We start from the raw sequence: 23,001 nt of genomic DNA on the forward strand, positions 1-23,001 counted from the left end.
GCGAGGACTGAACGAGATAATCCACATACAGCACCGAGCACAATGCTTCGCACAGCAGCCAACGAAGGACCTATTATTCCCATTCTAACTTGTAAAAACATGAACCCAACAGGAGCTCCTGAATGGTCCGGAGGTCACGTGATCCAGCTTCCGGGGGCTCTGGTGAGACACAGGTCTCTCACCTCCAAGCAGCGCCCGTGTCCAGGAAGGGTTCTGGGCCCCACTGCTGCCTGCTTCCCCCGCTCCGGGCTGCCTGAGGTGTATGACCACCAGATGTGTCACAGGAACAGAAAGCTGTCAAACACTGGGATTTTGTTTACTTTCCATTTATTCACATTTCATGGATTTTTACACTTCCTCCATGGGATCATCCAAAAACCAATACAAAGTGAGATTACACTGTCTGACAATTCAAGTATTTTAGTTTTAGAAAACAATTTCCTATTTAAAATAGAAAGCAAACACTCTATCCATTTGATTGCTAAGAAGTTTCCGGCTCCGCCACAGCTGCGTGTGCAGCTAGTCCTCGGTGCGCGCACGGGCCGAGGCCTCCAGCGCCTTGTGCTCAGAGCACAGGACTGGAAGGAGGGACCAGTTTCTACCTAAAATTCTCACTTCCAGAATGAGAACTGATACTCGGGTTTGGGAGTGAGCCATTTAGTCTGCAAAGTCTTTAAGTGCACTGGGCTTGCATTCTGACTGTTCTGAAATGTAAGAATAACTGACAAATGCTCAAAAACAAACTTGTTTACCTTTAAAACTAAACCCAAAAGGCTTTCTCCGTGAAAACTTGTTTTGAACTCTAATAGTAAGGTGAAGTATTAGTTTCTTCCTCTACCCCAGACCAGGTAGATACTTTTGGCATGCAGCATGTCAAAAATATGATTTAGAATTATAAAACAATAATCCTTTTCAAGAAAATCAGTCCACAAACAGTCAGACTTGTCCTTCCATGGAAAACACAATCTGAACTTTAAAAACTGGGCACGCATTTTTCAGTCTGTAGCACTAATGATGGAGACAGCATAACACTCCATTTTTTGCTTACTGGGAATGCTCAAAAGAGTAAGATGGACACACATGAGTTAAAAAAAAAAAAAGGCCACTGGGATACTCAGTATTTGTCAAGATGCAACACAATCAGATTTAGAATTAGAGATATACACAGCTCACTTTAGGCCACGTATCTGATACACCTCATAGATCCTCAAACTAAAGATGAAAATTTCAGTCACATTAAACATTTTAAAGCCTAATTTCTAATACTTCGTTAAAAATAACTCTAACTAAACTCTTGGCACAGAATTTAGCAGTTAATACAGTGGGGAAGAAAAGGTAAGCCCTCTGGAGGCCGAGGGGGCCTGTTCCCCGAAGTCACACACAAGAATCTAGATTTTACGGTAAAATCTACATATACTTAGGCTCTTTTATCCTAATACACAATTAAAGCAGAGACCAACAAGTTCCTAAAGCATAAGAATGATTCTGAGGAAACGACACATTCTGAGTTAGGATACACACATCACGTCTCCCCGTAATTTTCACTTCAACAGCGCCCGTCTTAGCAGCAAGAATTTGCTGGGAATGTTAGAAAAAAGAAAGCCAGGCATATGCACTAACTTAAAGAGAGAGAAACTGTTTTTACAGGTGGGTAAAAGGTAATCCAATCCTGACCTCTCCACGCCAATGCGAACATCCCACCACACAGGCCGGGGCTGACAAAGTAAGCCGCCAGGAAGACTGAAGGTCCCTGTTCTGGCTGGGACCACGGGAGCCTGTGTGACTGAGCAGTAACAGTGAAAGCTGTTCCCCTCCTTTCCTCAGCCTTGCACCAGCCGGATACACCTAAAGCAAACAGGGCAGGGCCAGGATTACTGTAACACCATCAACCACTTGCTCACTCTAAGTCATGTGTCACACACTCACAAATAGTCTCAATTCTAAAAAGTAAATGCAACAATGATTGCCACTTCCTCCCCAGGTCTCAGAGCGCAGCTGGGTCTGCCCACATTCTGTATGAACGCAAGCACTCCTCTCCACGTGCATTTATCCAAAGTCACACACTGGGCCGAGTTCTCCCAGTGGAATCAGAAAACTGAGATCAGTGGTACAAGAACCTCCGGACAAACACCGGCGCCACTGCCTTCTCTCAAGTATTTCAGAGTCAACATATTTAATCACAAAAGCTTCCCCGCCCCCTTCACATCTAAAAGTTGTAGCTTCGTTTTTTTTAAAAAAAGCAACCGCACTATCTGCAATGACTTTGACCACTCTTTTCTAAGTCAGAAGACATTACGCACTGAAGGTCAGAATATACAAGTATGAGCCCTCAGGCACGGCCCCTGAGCCTTCAAACAAGAGCGCCTGGCACCAGCACTGAGTGAGTCGCGAGGAATGAAAGTGGACGTCTAAACGTTACAATCTGCATCTAACTCAGGTACCCAGAGTCTTCAAAGAATTTGGTGCTGGCCGCCTGCCAGCTATGAAGTGACGTGGAGACTTCCGTGCACGACCACGGCTCCCTTCCAAACGGACACACTGAGTGTCTCACTCTTAAAAAAGCAAATGGAAATCTCAGCTCTGGACTGTGGAATGCACTGCCGTCTACAGTCCACGGGAACATTCCGCTTTCTCTTCCATCCCCTCCTTGCGTGCTCCTGGCCGACTCGCAGCACTCGGCGCGGTAAAGCCCCTCCGCCTGCCCTCTCGTCGTCGGCAGTTCTGAGATCCATGGGGGCCGCCGCGGGAACGAACTGAGTGCATTCTCTCCCTGCTGCAGCTCCACGGTGACCTAACTTTAGTTTTTGTAAGGGTTTACTGTCCATGGTCGACAGCTACCAAATTTGTGCTTTTAAACCTCATTCCTGCCAATCCCCCTCTGCCCCGTTTGTCTCTAGGGGCACAGAGAAGTGACAGCACCTCATGAGTAAAACTACAAACCAAATCCACAAAACCAAACTACAAGCTCCTTGTTTGCTCTTCAAATGAAAAAGCTGTTCCTGAACCCCAGTGAAGCAGCCACAGGGTTCGAGGCCACCCTCACCAGTCAAGAGCTAACGACTCCCATGCTGGAGGCAAACACGGAGTACTCACATTTCTGCTTTAAAATAACACTTAATAAAATAAAGCAAAGAAACATCATCCCCGCGAGAGCGCGGCCGCACGGTTCACAGGGAAGCAGAGCGTGGCTCTCGCAGCCAGCCGGCCCGGCACACCCCAAATGCACGGACTGGAGGAGCCTGTGGGAAATCGAATTGATACCCTGATCGCAGTCCATTAAGAAATCACTTGTGGTTGGTTTAACAAATGAACATTAAAAATCTTCCAAAAAATTTCTTTCAAATGTATTTTACACATTAGACAGTTCTTGAGAAGGGAGAATACAGTTTCTTGACACTTAACATTAAAGGTTTTATTGGCCATATTAATCTTCCTCACAAAAGTTTTAAGTTATCTATAAGTTCTTAGAATGTCAAAGAAAGAAGAAAAACTGACTAAGTTTAAGGGGCAGTGGGGGAAGCAGCAACTTGGCGACAGTTCCTCAGCTGAAGTGTGTTCAGATGTCCTTTTTCTCCAGTAAAATGTTGTGCAACTCATCTGCATCCTCGCTCGTTTTCACCCGAATTAACATGGTAACTGGGATGGTGGCGTTCTTCTCATCGACGGGAGGATTTGGAACACAGACAATAAGTACGTTGTTTTTCCCTGTTCGGGCACATGGCATATTGGGTGGGACCAGAACATTCAGCAATATGTTGCCTGCATTTAAACAAAGGACAAAATACAGCAAAGTCATGCAAACTAGAGCTCTATTAAACTACAGCTTTAATATGCCAAATACTAAAGATCGAAGCAACTTAAAATTAACAGATCTAAAATTGGGAGCCATCAGGAGTGTCATAAAAAAGGGCAGTGGTTCCCTGACACAGACACCAGCACGGTGTTCCCGAGAGAGGGCCGTGAGGCCTCCGGCAGGACCTGGACTCCGCCTTCCTGCGGAGGAACTGCCTTGTGCCCTCCCGCCTGCCCGAGTCTACAATCACACCAGCATCCCGAACAGGCAACAGCCTGTACGTTCTTGCGCTAAAGGAGGACACGCTCGTATGACCTGGAGTCTTCACTGTGTCATTTGAACAAAGAATGGTCAGCAAAGAACCATCTGTTGGAGAGGCCAGCACAGCTCGCTGGGTAAGACAGACATCACAACTTAGGCCCCGAAGAAAGAAAAAAGCCTCACAGAAGTGTCTCTGTGACCTGGCCTGGTGTGGCCTACCACTACCAACCACTTCCTCTCAGACCTGGCCCCCAGATCCGGCAGGCACTAAGCCCTCCTCCAGTGGACTGCGTCAGAGTAAAGCTGGCGGGTGGGGTGAGGGGCGGACAGCAATGTGTTAATGATTATTTGCTACATAAAATGCATTCCCTTAAATGGTTACTTCCCCTTCTGTGTTTATTAAACCATCCAATTTACCTATAGCTTCTTGGTCACATTTCTAACACAAAGGGAAATGAAAACCATGTTAGTTACTTCTTGGCTATAGCTTTTAACACACCCACGTTTTCTTACACCCTATATCCCGGTACTCAACTAAATCCATAAATAATCAGTCAGTATAGGATGAATTTGACTTGAACCATCTCTATTCTATTCCAAAAACACATCAATATGCTTGAAAATCTCAATGAGTAAAATCAGCAAGATGAAAGGCTCTTATATACTATGTGATTACGGTTATTTTGTGCCACCTGAAAAAAGGTACCCACCTAAATTGGTGTCTGCCCGCACTAAAAGCTGTGTCTTCTGATTCGCTGTAGGTTTTAAATGCAGAGTACCTACGCCCTTCTCTTTAAATTCATTGTCTTTCTTGTAAAATAGTTTACACCTATGAAAAAAAAAAACAATAGGTAGGATCAGACACTCCAGGACAAATCAGGGCACACACAGTTTTCTAACAACCACTGTTCACACTTGTGTGGAAAAATCTGAACTAAACGAGAGCAGCGGGAGCTTCAGGACAATAATCTTTTATTGATCCAGATTGGATCTGGCCAAAACCAGAGTAAGATAATCTGGTTAGATATTCTAGAACCCCTCTCTATGGTTTCAAGTTTTTATTATAAACTCCCTATCGTTATAAACGTTTTCCAACACTACTTTCTGAAACTGTCTCTTAGGCCTGTCCGAGTCACAGCCAAGCACCCCGTACCCTCTGCTGTGCTCCTCTGGCCCTGAGCACCAGAGGTGACCCTGTCCTTTAAGGACAGGAACAAATACAGGACAAGCACTCTGTCCCCAACCCTCCCGCCCTTTCCCCCCTATTTCTTATTTTTGAATTCTCTTCAGGACTTCTTCCATTTGTGACCTCCTACGACACTGAGATAAATCTGGAAAACATTCTTAAGCAAGGCCTAACTAACAACGTCATCGGGGGTCTTCCCGGCCTCCGTGTCACACATCTCCTCAGGTTATTGATAAACAAATCAAAACCCCTGCCTACTCCTTTGATTTATTCTGATTAGGAAAAAACCTTAGGTCAGGGCCACTCCTTTATGTCATGTGCATAATTCAACTTTAAAATAAGCAAAATAAATTGTTGGCCTCTTTTAAAAGTTCTCAAAAATAAAATGACACTTGGGAATCTCACAGGACATGGTGATTTATGTCATGAAAACTGCTGACTCAGTCTGAAATTTTTCTATTAGAAAAACACATCCAGGAAAACGTCTAAGGCACAAATGTTTTTCTGTAAATATCTTTGTACTAAACACTACTAATTTCATTTCACTGAGAGAGTGGAGATAATTCAAATTTTCCCTTTAGTTTTCTTCTGAAAGCAGCAGCTCTCACTTAGGAACAAAAATAAAACAAACCAGCTCTCATCACTGGGGGGAAGAGAAAGTGTTTCTACATCCTTAAGGGAAAGGGATGGTTACCAGGCAGAACTTTCTGGCTGTGAGAAAATCCACGAAGGCCAACCAGGTCTCCAGGAAGGGATCAGAGATGCCTCCTGATTAGGAGCGGAAGTAAAACCAAACCTGAGGTCAGTGCCCAGGTGGCTTTCTTTGTGGGGAAAGGAGGGGAAGAGAAGAAAGGAGAAAAAGAAAGGGAGAGAAGTATGAGATGAGATGTGGGTGGGAAGATCAGAGAAAAGCCTGACTCTAAAGCACTTTAAAAGCACAAGAGCTATATTAACAGAATAGAGTGGGATATGCCCAGTAGGAAACCTCTAGAATCCATTTGTTTTTAAATAAACAGGCCAAGAATTCTTGTTCCAGTTCAAAGAGCAGGAATGGCCTGAGCCCAGGCAGGATGCTCAGTAAATTCAGCAGGGACAACGTCACCCCCACACTCTCAGCCAGGACCTCCTTCCACATCTCTGAAAACACGGTCACCAAGTGGGTTCCTGACTCTTACTTACTTTTTGGAGTAAAAAGCATCTTCTTCTTTTACTTCAGTAACTACTACTTTGGGCGGCTCATCATTCTCTTCTTCATCACCACCTTTTATAAAAACAACACTAACTCAATAAAATTCAAATCAAGAGCACGAAAATATGATAAAAGAAGTTTGTTATCTACCCTCCACCCCACCTCAGCCTAAAAATCCCATGTGAGCTGACAGAGAAACTGAAAGCACACATCAAATTTTATGGAGTGGGGAGGTGCTCACTGGATTTTAATTAATTTAATTTTAATTTAATTTAATTTTTGTGAAAAACAATCATTTTTAATGGGAACATACTTCTCTTTTCTAAACTAAATGGTAATTTGCAGAAAGCTTTGGAATGGAAAAATGTCCATGCTTATGATTCAGTGTACAGCCAACTTTTAGAGAAAAATAATGTCACTACTCATAAATACTCAGATTACCCAGTGGAAAATCAACATCTCCGATAGGCTTCTCACTTCATCCCCAAATGCTCCTGTGACCGTGTCCACACCATGCCAAGGACTAATCAATATGAGCAATGACCAAAGATGAGGAAAGTCAATAAAATTTTTTACAGGGAAAGTTGTCAGAGAAATCACTCCAAAGCCAAGTCTAAGTAACTCAAGCTCCGTCTGAATGGCCCCTTGACGCTCTGGTCCCACGGTGCCTCCCTGACCAGGTGGGACACAGCTGCCACTTACGCCAGCTCCAACCACAGGGAGACCTAAGACACTTCGGACACGGCTGCGTGAAACTCACGAAATTAAAAAGCAACTCTAAGAAAAATAATTCTGATGCTCAAGCAATTCAAAACCCAAGATTTACATTTCCAGAAGGGACTCCTCCGTCAGCCTCTGCAGGGCAGCCCCGAGGCCGGTACTACCTGAACAAGCTCTTTCTGCTGTATAAAACACGATGATCCTACGCTAAGGAATAACCGCTTAATGTTGACGGGCAGCCTGCTGAGTGGAGACAATTCAAGTTCAACTTCCCGGGGACAAGCTGTGGCTTCCGAGTCCCTGTGACTGCCCTAAGACCAGGACACACTCCACACTCCATCTGTCTTACTTAGGGTAGAGAAGAAATAAAAGAGGAGCTCTTTAGTCTATGCTTTGCCCTGGAGGGCCCCTGCCTGAGGATACACTTGAAGGTAGGGCAGGACAGAAAAGGAATGGAGGCTTAACTCCCTGTAAGAAACATACTCTTCAGTGGCAAATTGGGAACTGTAGTTTTCATTCTCAAGGATTAATGTGATAGCTCCTGAGAGATGTATTTTTTTTTTCCCAAGGAAGATTCGCCCTGAGCTAATGTGTGCCAATCTTCCTCTTTTTTTGGGTGTTAGGAAGATCTGCCATTGCCAATCGTCCTCTTTTTCTGCTTGAGGAAGAGTGGCCCTGAGCTAACACCTGTGCCGATCTTCCTCTACTTGGTATGTGGGATGCCTCCACAGAGTGGCTGATGAGTGGAGGAGGTCTGCACCCAGGATCCGAACCTGTGAATCCCAGGCTGCCAAAGTGGAGCGTGTGAACTTTACCCACTCGGCCACGAGGCTAGTCCCCCAGTCTTCCTCCATTTTGTAAATGGGTCTCTGCCACAGCATGGCTGACGAGTGGTGTGCGTCCATGCCCAGGATCCGAACCCATGAACCCAGGCCGCCAGAGGAAAGTGTGAACTTAACCACTACCCTATGGGGCCGGCCCTGAGAGATGTACTTTTAACTGCTCACAAGCATCTTCACAGCCATTATTTGTTCACAACCACCATGTGATGGACAGGGATTATGACAGAACCCTTCTTTTCAGAGAGCTAAGAACCACCGAAGGCCTGGAGGGACTGGGACTAAGGCCTGGCTCGGGGCACTGACCCCACACACACCAGAGACTTCGGGAAAGGTGGCTGCAATCCAGACGTGTCTTGAGAAAGCACCGTCCATTTGGTCCCCATGGCTATGAAAAGTCTGCCTTTTTTATTTATAGGAGAATACTGTTTTGCCATGCGACTTTATGATCAAATCTCCTAAATACAAACAGTTCAGTGGATATTCATGAACTTTTTCAATAAAACACAGCTTTCAAAAAATGTTAATTCACTTTTTTTAACACGCAAAGCCATGTGTTTGACAGTCCTCAAAGTCACTATGCCAGATGTTTTTATAGTCTCAATCTTTATAATCGCCTACAAAACAGGTCTTACTCCACTTTACGAATAAAGAAACAGAGACTCCAAGAAGCTAATCAACTCTGTCCAGGATCACACATCGAGAAAATGGAGAAACGGTGATCCAAATCCACCTCAGTCACAAGCCTGGGCTTTCCCACTAAGCATGACTTACACAAATCTAAAACAGACTCACAAGGAGAAGCTTTGTGGTTTACCTTTGCATTCATTACTACCACCTTCTGCCGGGCTCTCCAGTGTTTTAGTGGAAAATGGCGAAGGAACTGGTTTATTCTGGGTACTATCTTTGCCAAATAAACTGGAGTTTCCAGAAGAAAATGAAAATCCAGTCAAGGGGCCAGAGTTTAATGAGCCCAAAATAGAACTATCAACTTTCTTGCCGAAATTAAATGAGGCACTTGTTGCTCCTAGTGATGGGTCCGTTTTCTTTTCAGACACAGCCTCCAGCTTCTTTGCAGATGTATCCTCTGTTTTGTTGCCATGAAACAGAAATGGTGACTCTTGCTGTAATTTTGTTGAACCAAAGAGGGAAGGAGACTGTGTTTCAACTGACATTTTGTTAGCTTCACTTTCAGAATTACTGCTGCCACTGTTCCCATGTTGCTGCTCAATACTGGCTAAGTATTTCTCATAGTCTTTAAAGATGGGTGTCAGATCGCAGAGCGGGTTTGTGTTCACGTGCTTCACTATCCAATCCCGAACAGAGCAGTTTAAGGCAGCCAGCTGCTTGTGATAGGCATTCCCGACAGGGGCTGCACTCGAGGTAAGGCCAGAGGAGGAAGGCTGCTGGCTGTCGCCGTTAGTTTTGGGATTAGAAATCTTTTTATCAACCAAGGAGGTAGGGCCATTTGCGGCAATAGATCCTATAGGAAATTACAGTTGTAAGAATTTATTTAGAAATTGATTGGATTAAATCATCTAGATTTCTATGCCACTCTGTCTTCATATTTTCTGCTTCTATTGTATCCCATTTTTTTGACAGTTCAAGAAGTATGAGCACATCTAATATGCAGGAACTGGTTATCACAAAAATCAAATCAAACCTTAAATAGGAACAGCATCTATTATACGCTTGTGTTAAACCTCTACAATTCTAAAATATTTTTCTTCAAAAGGATGCCCATTTCACACAGAACTGTCAAAATATTCTATCATATAAGGATGAACATATATTAATGTAGTTAAAAGTTTAACAGGAAGTGCTTATCTTAATCAGACTAACCATTCTAATTAACCAGTCTAATTAAAATGAAACAGTACATACCTTTAGAATAACTAGCTAAATACAATCCTACCAGTCAGGATTATTTCCAAGAACTGAAGATTTTAACCCATGATCCCATTCTCTGTTGCTAATCCCCAAAGTTCTTTTTTTTCCGAGGAAGATTAGCCCTGAGCTAACATCTGCTGCCAATCCTCCTCGTTTTGCTGAGGAAGACTGGCCCTGAGCTAGCATGCGTGCCCATCTTCCTCTACTTTATATGTGGGATGCCTACCACAGCATGGCTTGCCAAGCGGTGCCATGTCCACACCCGGGATCCAAACCGGCGAACCCCAGGCTGCCAAAGCAGAGCACGTGAACTCAACCACTACACCACTGGGCAAGCCCCCAAGAGTTCTTAACTAACTGCCTCAAAACAGGATCAGGTAATCAACACATCCTGGGCAAGATAAAGCTAGACTGGGAGGACCCCTAAGCTCCCAGCAGCCGTGCGGCACACAGGAAGTCCTTGGTACATGCTCACTGAATGTGGGGATGCAGAGGAAGGCCTTTACAGAGGGGCGGCTACGAGCTTCCTCCTCCCCTTTGACCCTTAAGTCAATTCTGAGGGTCACTCACATTTCATAGCTGAAGATTTGGATGTTCAGAGGTCAAGGAACTTTACCAAAGTCATAGAGCTGGTCACTGGCAGAGCTGAGAAGAGAATCTAGGTCTATTTTGGCTCAAAAGCCTCTGCTCTGCCCACTTACTCTGTAAACAGCCAACATCTCCCTCATTTCCATCCTTTTCATTATTATCCTGTTTTGCTCACATAGTCCCAGGGCCCAGGGTAAGCACAAGAAAAACATCTCTGGACAGCTAGCTTTCATAGATTTTACTTACAGGTGTGCCTAGGGGAGGGAACGTACTTACCAAAGGCTGCCTTGGTCTCGGCTGCTGCCCTTGCACTGGAGAAGGGAGGGGCACCAGTTACGCTGTTTCCATTGGACAGTCCTTCCAACGGCTTCCCTCCAGCACCACTACCAAATCCAGAAAACCCGCCTCCTCCAGAAGGTACAAACAAACCTTTAAAACCTTTGAAGGCCCCTCCACTATCAGACTGAAATATAAAGAAAGAGCAGACATTAGCTAACTCTGCTTTTTATCACCAAATAAGCGAGTGAGTGACAATTATTATCTTGGCTAAATAGCACCTAGGATCCTTAGGCAACCAGCATTAATGGAACCTGTCAGCACAAGCAGAAATAGGAACGAGATAGACTTTATTCCTAATGACAGCTTTGCAATTCAGAGCTGCCTTCCTGAAATAGCCAGGAAGGACAGTCATAATTTACAGTGCAGTGGATTTTAAAAAACATATTTAACATACAAAGATAAAAAAGACTAATGCAAGAAATTCACATACCCACTACCCAGCCTCAGAATAATAACTAAAAACACATTCTCAACACAACTAAACCCCAAGTGAAAGAGTTTTCATATACCACTCAGTTAAAGATCATTTGCCTAAGGAAGTTGTAGAAACATCAAGTTAGGTTAACTAAAAGTATTTTACCCGTTTAACTATAACTTCCTAAGAACTTCTGTAGCTTTCAGCCTACAGAAACCCCAGAAGTTGAATGCGTCTCAAATCTAGATTTCTGTTAGTTGAGAGATCCAGAGGCGACGCTTTAGTCTCGGTTTCCTTGCTGCTTTCTCTAGCAAGGTCTTTCTAGTAGGCCTCGCCCACTGCTGCTAGCTTTACCACATACCTAACCCAGGATACTCTGAAAACGTTTGGCGTTCCTTATGAAATTCTAAAGCTGCCCTCCGCCTCTGGGAACTTTTGGAGAAAGGTTCCTTGGTTTACAGTGCTTTGCTCGAGTCCCTACAACTTCTCTAAGGTCTTTTTTTCATTCAAAGTCATGGTTACACCACAGGGAGGTGACCTGCTTCTCAGACCAAGACCCAAGGAGGCTCCAGGAAACAGTCCCAAAAATCCATCACGGCAGGACACACGCTTCAGCACATCCGAGAGCGCATGACCTTAAGCTCCCCCATAAAGGAGTTATAATCACGGTCTCGCAAAAAACTTACTCAAACCGAAACTCTTCATTTTCTAAATGGGCCAGCTAGCCTAGTACTATTACAGTTTTCAAAAAACACGGAAGTGTCAATCATGTCTACAGAATTTCAGATGGTTACTGACTACTGACATGCTTATGGTAATAAAATTAGGGAAAGAATGCAAAATCTTAACTTGTATCAATTTTAATCATATAATAAATATAGCTTAGGTTCTGATGCTCCAAATTTGATTTTTGATGATTCAAAATCCAAAATACAACAAACTGACAGCTATCATTTTATAACAAGATTCACGGACAAACTACAAGGCTGCAAGTGGCTCTTCAGAGCCTTTTATTTTGCACTAGATTTAAAAGCCACATGGTATTTACAGCTATTTTGGAAACTGCTGACAGTAAACTGGCCCTAGAATCATCACAAAAAATCAAGAATCACTGGTTTAAAAAAAAGGAATGAGGGACATTCAGAAAAATGAAAGTAAAAATTAAATGAAAAGATATCCACTTGAGATCCACGGGAACTACAACATCCCTGTGTCCTCCAATCTCCCTCACTTGTTTTATTTTTCTTCATGGCACTTATGGAGAAAAATAAATATTAAATACGTGTCTGTGTCTCTTCCATCATTAGGATGTAAGTTCCCTGAAGCAGGGAGAGTCTGGTCTGTTTTACCCACCTACGTATCTCCAGTGACTAGCAGATCTCTCAAATGAACAAACCCACTACATGGGAAAAGCCACATTTCAGCATTTAAGTGGATGATACAACATTTAGTTTCTCTAATATACAGGTTCCAATGGAAACCTGATGCTAAAAGGTACAGCTAAAATTGTATGTGGGTTTCACTTACCCATATATAGCTCATATCCTTTCACAGCCTGAGGACTCCCAGCCTCTCTCTCTCCCCTTTGGCTAAGTTTGGATTGTCCACACTGTTCCTACTTCTTCACCTCCATTCATCCAACAGCTGGACCAGTCCTGAGACCGTCTGCTTTCGGCTTCTCCTTCTTCATCACGAGCTCCCACTCTCATGCCTCTTCTCCTCTGCCCCCATGGCTTCAACTTCCTTTACGGTGAAAGCTCCCAGAGCAACACCGACCTTTCACTCCAATTCCTGTCCTGACTAGCCAACCAGTATACCCAGTGGTCTTCTAGGGAACTCCACCCCACAGGCCCTTAAAATACATTTCCAAAACGAAACCAATCATTTCCTCCCTGAATAAGTTGTCTCTTTCCCCCTATCTTCCCCATGAAAGAGCCATCAAATATCACTTAGCTTAACACCTACATCCAAAGAGTCACCAGTCTTAAGAATGAAAAGAATATGGAATAAAAAAAAACTGCTCAGAGCCACCGCAGAAGTTACAGTTGTGTAGGTTTACTCCAAAGCTGCCACCCAGGATGTTCCAACAGGCTTCTCCTGCCCCACAGATGTCCAGGCCACCAAGACAGCATTCACGGATCTCGAATGTACTTGAGCACTGAGGCTTGTACTGGTGGCGCGTTGTTAATGTGGAGGGATTGCTGAATGCTGACCACATGATTCCAATTCACGAGTTACAACTCATCTTTTATCCCTCTGAACACAGGAATGAAACATTTCACTATACTACGCCAGGAAGAACACCGACCTGTGAAATGCTTCCTTACACTGACAGGATTCCCCTACCACACCTCATCCCGGGGGGTAGGTAGACTCTGAGAGCATCTTACGTTTCCCTTCTGCAGCCCTGCCCGACACCCCCTTCTCTCGCCTTTTGTATCACTCTACCTGTTTATCTCTTCACACTGTCACTCAACTCAAATTTGTCTCTATTTCTGCAACTGGATAGGCTCCCTTTAAGGTACAGATCTCATATTTATTATTTTTTTCTATCTCCCATGGTCTACACCAAGGATTTTCACAAGTGGACCAAGTGTTTTAAAAAGCATTTATTGATCTGATTGCTCCCAGAGGTGAAAATGCTCTGCAACTCAGAAATCAAATTAGTGTTTAGTATCAAAAGCTGTAAGAAAACACTCACTTCAAATCCAACATTTCTACGCTTTGCTTTCTTTATAGCTCTATTCTTCAACACTTCCTCACTGGCGACCGAGAATGTTCCCACCTGCAGAAGTGTACAAATTAAACAGCAGTAAGATGAGGCCAAAAAGGAGAGAAAACGCCGAACAAAAAGATGAGACCAGACACTTATCTAATATCTGCTGCTTTTAATGTACTGTTAATACTGGTAACACAGATTATGGAGAGGGCTTGTTAAAGGAGTTTACGTTTATTATCTTGTGAATTCCAATGCTCATTAGATGAATCAGAACTGTTCCAGAATCTATAAATTTAAGCTTTGAATCACCATCCTGAGAGAAGAGTGCATGCACCAAGTTTTGACAAGACTAAGACCATCAAAACTGATGCAAGACTATTCAGGACCAATTCTTCAAACCTTTGAAATATTCAAGGATATTAACAAAACATAGAATAAAACTTCAGTTTCCTTTAAGAAGCAAAACCTATTCTCCAAAAGTTGGAAGGTGCTTTAAAGGTCATGAATAGTTGGTAGTGGAGCCAGCTCTGAAACCGACGTCCAAATCTAATATCTTACCACTACAGTTTTAAAAAAACAAATTTTATATTTGTAACACATACATTATTTTTAAGAAGAGCCCTGACCATTTGCCCATCACGCAAAAGCCCCCTGAGGCACCTGGGACTCTCAGGTGGCCCTGATGGATGCTACAGCCTCCACGGGATGTGAAAGTGCCACGTCCACAACGGGGTCTGCTGGAGACCTTTGGCTTTATTTCCACCTTTCTTTTACCCTCCAGGGCTGGTATAAAATATTTTCTGTAAAAAGCTCTCATCCATCGTTATTTCACATAATGTTAAACTTAGAGAGAGCTCTATACCCACAGAAGGGACCATTTGGCTACCTCGCCCTAAGTTAAATGTAGTATCCTTCCACACTCATTTTGTTAGAATCTATCCAAATGGAAGTTCCTTCACTCCTAGAATATTTTAATGTCAATCATTACATGGTAGTCTAAATCTTACTAGGCCCAGAACGTAACTGTGTGTAAGACCTGGTAAAAACTTAGCTTTTCAACTACCAAAGCACCACGTCAGTTAGCAATGTTAAAAGCCCTGTCAAAATATTAACATACTTGTGATGTTGGTTTCCCTAAACATATTAGTACAGAAATATTTTTAAAGGAAAATAGATTCAGAAAGAAGGAAGACAGCAGCATAGGAATAAGCTTGCAAACACTGTGGCATATTCTTTAATTTTGTTTGTACACAGCACTATTCTATTAACTTGAAAGCTGACTTGGCTACAGACTCCCTTAGTTACCTGCTGACGAAGCACTGGAAATGCAGCTGTGCTCTACTCTGCGAGAGAAGATCTAAAACATTTCCTCAGGGAACACCATTTTTACTTTGTTAGAAAAGAAACTAGGCCAATCTCAATTCTATTCCTATTAATGCAATTGTTGGGGGGGGCGGGTCTCAGATCTATAAGCACATGAAATAAAGCAGGCCTCCAAGAAGCATCAGAGTACAGGAAGTGACCTCGATCCTGTGAAATCTAAAATTGTGGGTATGGCAGATGGAGATGGTGGTGTGCCAGTTTCAAGTCTGATCACTGGCACTATGTTAAGTTCACGACTAGAGCATTCAACTCACCCTCATTCATGACTAGAACCATGGGTTAGAGAATGGACTGCAAGTAGATATAAAAGTCAGGAGGAAGGTGCTTCCCCAAAGGAGGCTATTTAGAGAACAGATGCTAGTGCAAAAGCACACCCAAACGCAATTAATAAATTTCTATACTAAGTGCGTCACAGAAAAACATGCTATTTCCTGTTCAGGATGTTCTTTAAAAAGGCCTTTTATTTTTACCACAAAGTCTTCATGAGGAGCCCCAAAATGAATTTAAAATTTAGAAGCAGCAGGAAATCATTCTTAAAGAACTGCTTTTTACCTCTTCTGCTTCATCTTCTTGATCCCAATTCCTATCTGTCAATTCCTTCTCGGCAATTCTTTTGGCCATGTTTTTGAACCTAAGTTAAAAGTAAACAGGTCATAAGCAAAAAGCGTACTTTTCTAGACAAAGATATAACTTTTACAAAGAACTTTTACAATTCACTGTAGCATGAAATGAGACAAAAACATTCCTGACACCAGTGGGAACTGCTTTAAACAGAACTTTACAATGACGTTGTTAGGCTCCCAGTCTTACACATCCACTGAAGAGTTAAGTGAGGCGGCAGCAGAGGTCTCCTAAGGAACGCTGGCAGTCTTTCCGAACAACACTAAACCAACTTCATTTGAAAAAAATTAAAAGGAAACCTTATTTTTAAATCTGAACTCTTTGGTACTGTATATATAATCAACAAGTGCTTAACTAACTTATTCTATGCAAATTACACTTACAGTCTTGCTACACATTTTTCATATTTAAAATTCTCTTTAAGATGATCCAGGTAACAAGTTCATCCTCAGGTAAGAATCTTAATATGCATGGAAACACCTTCACAACAGTACTCCTCTGTAGGCTACAGACAGGCGACAGAAATACATTTCCCAAGACTGAACATTTAATTACCTTAAATTGTTTACTAAACTTGGACATCAGTTAAAAATTCAATATGTGATTACTATGTAATATGTTAACATTCTGAGAATTTATAACCCTTCAAAAATAAGCCAGCGGCTCAACTCCTCAAAAACCATGGTACTACGGGGAAGAATAGCAGCTGGGGCACCAAGAGTACCATCTCTGCAGTGCGCATACGAGGATCTACCCAAAGAGTGCGCTTGTACTTGTCCCCGAAAATTTGCACTTTGTTTTCTGATCTTAACATATCCTTTGCTATAAAAAACAAAACCCAAAAACAATGAAGGAAGAGCTCCCCTGTGAGCGTCATGCTGCTTCCTCCCTAACTCACCAGGTAAATGGACCAAAAAAGCTCCCTCTCCTCCGTGGCTCATCTTGCCCAGGAAGTTATCGATCCATTTGGGGCACTAGCCAAGGCTCGGGAACCTCACCTAGACTCCTTTTGATTGCCTTTCCCCTCTTGTTTGCCCTCAACAGCACAGCCCACCACACTAAGTTCCTAGAACTTCACGGTCACAAGATACAAACTTAGACATCACCTACTGCTCTTCAGTATCTACATATAAAATTCAAACGCTGACATTCCAAAGTCCTCCAAAATCTGACCCCTCTAGAGCTAATTACATAGGGGCTTTTCAGCTTTTAATAATGTCTGACTTTTCCTTATTTTTCAAGTATGTGCTTTTTTTTCCTAATTATAGAATAAATGGTTTCAAAGTCTAAGATTCTAAAACATAAAGTATGAGAATTAACAAATATGCTTTTCAGCCATTACCTGTGAATCCCCTCTTTTACTATCTCCCCTCCAAACACCTGGTCAAGTTTTGCTATTACTCTTTGTCACACAAACAAGGGACTGTTAGACACATGGTTCCTTACTGAATCTGAACCGTTCACAGGCCAGGGGCTGGCTTGGACTTCCTTCCTATTCAGTAGCTAACACCTCCACCAGAGGGCAGAAGAGGTGAGAAATTTAAATAGTCATTTTTGTTATTAACTATTAAGTTAACAACTTAACAGTTATTAGGATTAACTGGCAAAAAGGGGTGGAACTGAAAGTGCAAAACAGTAAAAAGAGTAAAATTTTAACATCTAACTCATACCCACAACTGAAGATAACTGGCATAGTAAAATGACCCAAATTAACGGTGCTGATGCCATATCCCACAGGATTTCTGAACCAGCGACCTGACAGAGGGCAGGGATCTTTGTTCACTGACCCACCCCAAGCGCCCCAAACCTGCCCATCTCCTGGGAGGTGTTCTGGCAGATGCTGAATCAGCGATCTGGGCACCACATATTTGAGGAAGTACTACAAGACGCTGGCGTCCCAGTTTTGCCATTTTCCTGCTAGAGACCTTGGGCAAGTTATTTAATTTTTGTGACGCAGTTTCTTCATCCGTGGAACAGGCAGGCATTGTGAAAATTAAATGAGATAAACAAAAGACTTAGAACAGTGCCTGGAACAGAGGACATGGTTAATAAACATTACTAACAAACAAGTTTTGTTAGAAGCAAAGGCTATAAAATATTACTCTTCCTCCAAAACTTAAAAGTTGTAGTGTGGAAAAAAATTTTTGAATTATGAGCCAGGCTTTAAAATATATATTGCCAAATCCAAATTTTATTTCAAAGCATGACACTTCCGTCAATAAATTTTCTTATTACTCGAGAAACAAAAAATCCCTGTATTTAGTCTTATGTGCTAGCTATCATAATTGAGAACTTAAAAAAATTTTGAGCTTGTCGTTAAAAACACACCAAAACATGAAACGATTTCTAGTTATGAGGCATTGCGATAGGAAATTAAAACTTATGGTAACTGGATTAAACTTTATTATTTGTGCCCGATATAGCAACGTGGTCGCTGCCCCCTGGTGCTGCCCCGCCCCTGGCTTTGAACTTCAGTAGACAACAGCTCACCCTAAGATGAAAACAGATTTGACCGCACTCGACGGTGCGGTGCCCGGAGGAAACAGAAAACGAGGGGGCGGACCGGGAGACTGAGACGGGCACAAACGGAATCTCTGAACCGCTTCTTACAGAACAGAGCAGAGGCGTGATCGACAGCCCGGGGCTGCAACCGCAAAGCGAAGCCAGGCCCGAGAGAGCGGGGAAGGGGCGCGAAGAGAGGGGCAGAGAGGAGCGAAGAGGCGCGAGAAGAGAGGGGAGAACAGGGGCGCGAGGAGAGGGGAGAAGGGAGGGGAGTACCGACAGGCACCGCTAGGAAGGAAGCCGAGGCGGCCACGCCGGGCCGGCCCTTGCGCGCTCCGGCCTCCCGCCTCCTCGGGGCCGCAGGGGCCCCGCAGCCGGGCGAGCCCTACCCAAGTCGGACACCGCAGCCCCACCGGTCGGCCCCGAGCTCCGCTTCACAAACAGCCCCCGAGTGCGTCGCTGCTGTCATTCGGCCCCACCCTCCCGGCTTCCCACAGCACCCCACCCGGCGCCTCCTCCCCGAGCCGGGCCCCACACCCAGGCTCCCTTCCGGGGTCCCCTCCCCAGGCCGGGGCCCCACACCCCGGTTCCCTCCCGGGGTGCCCTCCCCGGGCCGGGACCCCACACCCAGGCTCCCTCCCGGGGTCCCCTGCCCGGGCCGGGGCCCCACACCCCGGCTCCCTCCCGGGGTCCCCTCCCTGGGCCAGGACCCCACACACAAGCTCCCTCCCAGGGTCCCTTTTCCCGGCCCTACAACCAGGCTCCCTCCCACGATATCTCTCCAGGCCCGGGTGCCCTACCCAGAACCGGGCACCTCCTTCCCAGGCCGGGGCCCCACATCGCGGCTCCCTCCCAGGGTCCCCTCCCTGGGCCAGGACCCCACACACAGGCTCCCTCCCAGGGTCCCTTTTCCCGGCCCCACAACCAGGCTCCCTCCCTCGATATCCCTCCAGGCCCAGGTGCCGTACCCAGAACCGGGCACCTCGTTCCCAGGCCGGGGCCCCACACCGCGGCTCCCTCCCAGGGTTCCCACCCCAGGCCGGGCCCTCACACCCAGGGTCCCCACACCCAGGCCGGGCCCCACACCCACGCTGTCTCCCGGGGTCCCCTCCCGAGGCCCGGGCCCCTTCCCCGCTGCCAGCCGGCCTCTCACCTCCCGGGCGGCCCCCGCGGGGTCGTGGGCGCAGCGAAGCCCGGGTGCGCCGCAGCGAGCAGGTGCGAGGTCGCGGCCGCGGCGCTCGGGTCCGAAGCGGCGGCGGGTGGCCCGCCTGGTGGCTTCCGGTGCGCCGAGATTCTCCGAGGACTCGGCGGTCAGCAGGCCCAGAGTCTCCAACAGCATGTCCCCCGGGCGCCTCGGCTCTCTGTGCTCGGCAGCGAGGGACGGAGCCGTCCGCTCAGCCAGAGACCGCCGGGGGAACAGCGCCCAAAGCGCTCCAGGCCGCCATTTTGTAACTCGATTCTACCCCTCAAAACCGATTCGAAAAAAAAAGGAGGAAAGAAACGCCCGCGACCAACTACTGCGCAAGCGCGCCCAGGCCTCGGGCCGCAGCACCTCCTTCTGCGGGCTGTGGGGCTTCACGTGGCGCATGCGCCCAGCTACTTGGCAACTGTCGCCGGGAGGAGCGCGCCTGGGCTACGCCTGCGCGAGCGCATGCGCGCACTCACGCACGCGCCGGCTTCAGCCAGAGAGCCGGCGCCTGCGGCTCGAGTTTACGCGCGTCGGTCACGTGTCGGTCGCCGTCCGCGTTTGAGGCGTTTGCGCCCAGGTCGGCGCGACTACAGTTTGAGAGGCGCTGGCAGGAGGCGCGTTGTTTGTGAGCGCTGCCCAGGCTCGGGGTGTCCGTGTGGGTGCTGGAGGGCTGCGAGGAGACGGTCGTGATCGGGGAGCGTGGGTGACGCTGGGATAGGGTGCCGCCGACCCCCACACCCCGTGGGGCCAGTGCCCTGCCCGGTGGTCCGCCGGGAGCCTGGTGCGGAGCAGGGAGGGCGGCCTCGGTCGAGGATGACGGACGTGTTCGCCTTTCACACCGGCTTGTGTTTGTTTTCCGCGGTGGGTGCCCTAGAGCGGAGTAACTGGCCTCACGCGTGCAGGGAGTTCAGACTGTAAATGCCGGTGTGATGCTGATCGTGATATCAGTTTCCCTACATTACACCCAGCGTATATGGGGTTAAAACCAAAACACTCCTTCCCTGTTTACTCCCTGGCTTCCTTGCTCCAGAATCCGCTGTCCTCCATGGAGACAGACACCGCCAAGGCCAAGCACCTGGATTCCCTATCTCCTCCCTGCAAGGAGATCCAGGCTGGTGGGAAAGCTGCTGACCAGCAAGGCCATAGGCTCCCCCTCCCCTACCTAAAACCCCAAATAAAACCCTTTTAACTTTTCTGGGAGTTTAGGATTTCAGCGCTGGCTGCCCTCTCTTCTTGCTCAGCGCTGTGCAATAATAAAATTCCTACTTTCTTCCACTACACCAAGTGTTAGAGATGAGCTTGCTGCTCGAGTGAGCGAACTGTAGGTTCCATATCAATTTGGTGACCCAGATGGGACAACGTCCCAGGTGGATGTCTTGCCTGTGGCACACCGGCTTCTGGCTGAAGGCCTCTCTTGGAAGCTGTCTTGCAGCTGCCTGAGCCCTTTGTCTCAGGGAAAGCCCCAAGCGAGTGGCTGCTGACCAGACGCCGCCGTTTGGCCCACGGCGCTTTTGCTTTGGTGGTGGAAGAAACTAGGTTCAGGGCTTAGGAAGGCATCTCTTCTAAGTAGCTGGTAGTTTTTGTTTTTGTCTTTGTGTTAACTTTTTCCAACAGCCCGGCCAGAAATAATGGGTACCTGGCAGCCCTCTGGGCTCCGTTTGTTTTGAAGTCAAGACGCCCCAGCCAGATTATGGTAAGTCCCCCTGGTGTGCACAACCGAGGTCCCTTGTCCTTGCTCATTTGGGAAGATCTGCGTAGTGGATCTTCATTTATTGGGCACCCCTGAGTGTAGGATATGGATTAAGCTGGGACTGGAAGCACTTTGGTTTTTGGTTTTGGTTTTGGTCTTGGTTTTGGCTTCCATTTGTGGCTGTTGTGCATTGAGGGAAAGCATCCTAGTTTGTATTTGTTGTTGTTTGTCTGTTTGTCTTTCCTTTTAAAAGAGTTAACATGGGAGGTGCTGCATCTATTCCACCTAAGAGCCCCTTGGGAAAAACTTTGGCTGACTGGTCGACCTATAGCTATAAGCCAATGTCTAAAGAGGGGTGATTTTCTTTTGTAGCACCATGTGGCCACAATACTCTTTAGACTCCGGAGGAAAAAAATGGCCAAACAATGGATCCTTAAGTTGGGAAACTTTTTAGAGAGCTCTCATGATAAACAGCTATTTTATTGGTACCTATGAAAAGACCAAATTAAAAGAAAAATACAATGACTAGTCTTAAGAACTTAATCAAATTTGGGGGTCTCAGCTTCTTCTCGTGGTGGTCTTACAGGTGCTAATGAAAACATTAAGTTAACAAAGAGAAATCAGAAAGGGAAGAGTCATCTTTAACTAGTTATTAAAAAGGAAAATGGGATAAATGGAACAGACATAAATAAAGTTAAAGCAAATGTTTTAATAAAACACTGCTTAAGGTTGTATGGGCTAGAGGGACCCCCCTGTTGGTCCCCCAACATTAAAGGACATCAGACAAACCTGTTCTATTCACCCCAGTTTGAAAAAATTTTAAAAGGTTGGGAGATAGAAATCAGAGTGAAAAACCTGACCGGCAATTTTTGAGGCAACAGTTAGGCTACTAAGGTTAATAAGACTATGAACGTTAAAGTGTTTAAGCTAATATCATATGAAGAGGTCATGTCAACTTTGCCTGGATGTTTTCTTTGGGAATAAACGTTATGTCTAACTGGGAATGCTTCCCCTGAACAATATTATAATACCAAAACTTGTTAATAGAATTCTAATGTAAGTTATAATTAAAAGTATAAGAGTTGGTAAAATTAAGATAAAGTTTTGTAAAAATTGATATACTTAAATGGGCCAATTTCAGTTCACCCAAACTGGCGTATTTACATATACAATTGGAAAAGCCAGCTACAACAACGGGAAGCCTGTTTTAATCTTTTGAGGCTTCTAAATAAAATCAGAAATACTTTACTGCCTCTTTAAGAGGAAATAAGTAAATAATTAAACATGCCAGCGGCCGAGGCCCAAACCTGCTGCTTTTCTCTACTCTTGCTGAGCTTCCCAGCAAGATGAGCTTCACTTCAACTCCTCTGAAATTCCTGATCTAAAATTGAACAGGTAAAAATAAGTAAACTTTTGAGACAACTTAAAATTGTAATGGCCATCCTGAGAAACCTCTGTTTCAGAAAAGAGAGGATTCACAATCTCTCATAATAAAATGCAGTCTTTGATTAATATGTCAAAACTTCTAAAAGACAGTTATTTAACATGCTATAAAATGATCTTTGGTAAATAAAAGCCTGTTTAAGTTTGCTGCTTTGATTTCAGATAGACATGTCTTCAAAGTTATCAGCATTGGCTATGATGCAGACATTCAGCCTGGGTTTACTGGTCAAATGA

General features: G+C 45.2%; 1 protein-coding gene across 1 annotated transcript; it reads right to left on the bottom strand.

Moving 5' to 3' along the window:
• Nucleotides 1-310: 310 nt before the first annotated feature.
• On the bottom strand, nucleotides 311-20,094 carry NUP50 (nucleoporin 50). The gene is made up of 8 exons (XM_014864434.3): nucleotides 19,599-20,094; nucleotides 15,875-15,953; nucleotides 13,922-14,005; nucleotides 10,743-10,929; nucleotides 8,806-9,471; nucleotides 6,420-6,501; nucleotides 4,765-4,883; nucleotides 311-3,759 (listed from the first exon to the last, which is right to left on the bottom strand). The coding sequence occupies exons 2-8, from the start codon at nucleotides 15,941-15,943 to the stop codon at nucleotides 3,557-3,559; spliced, it is 1,410 nt and encodes a 469-aa protein (XP_014719920.3). The 5' UTR covers nucleotides 15,944-15,953; nucleotides 19,599-20,094; the 3' UTR covers nucleotides 311-3,556.
• Nucleotides 20,095-23,001: the final 2,907 nt, after the last annotated feature.

The sequence above is a fragment of the Equus asinus genome, chromosome 4, assembly GCF_041296235.1.
Source record: "Equus asinus isolate D_3611 breed Donkey chromosome 4, EquAss-T2T_v2, whole genome shotgun sequence".
Taxonomy (NCBI): Eukaryota; Metazoa; Chordata; class Mammalia; order Perissodactyla; family Equidae; genus Equus; species Equus asinus.

Coding starts and splice junctions, on each gene's coding strand:
- NUP50 (XM_014864434.3), bottom strand. CDS start 15,943: ATGGCCAAAAGAATTGCCGAGAAGGAATTGACAGATAGGAATTGGGAT. Junction 9,472..10,742: donor CGAGACCAAGGCAGCCTTTG/GTAAGTACGTTC, acceptor AATTTCCTATAG/GATCTATTGCCGCAAATGGC. Junction 3,760..4,764: donor GCGGGCAGACACCAATTTAG/GTGGGTACCTTT, acceptor GTTTAAATGCAG/GCAACATATTGCTGAATGTT.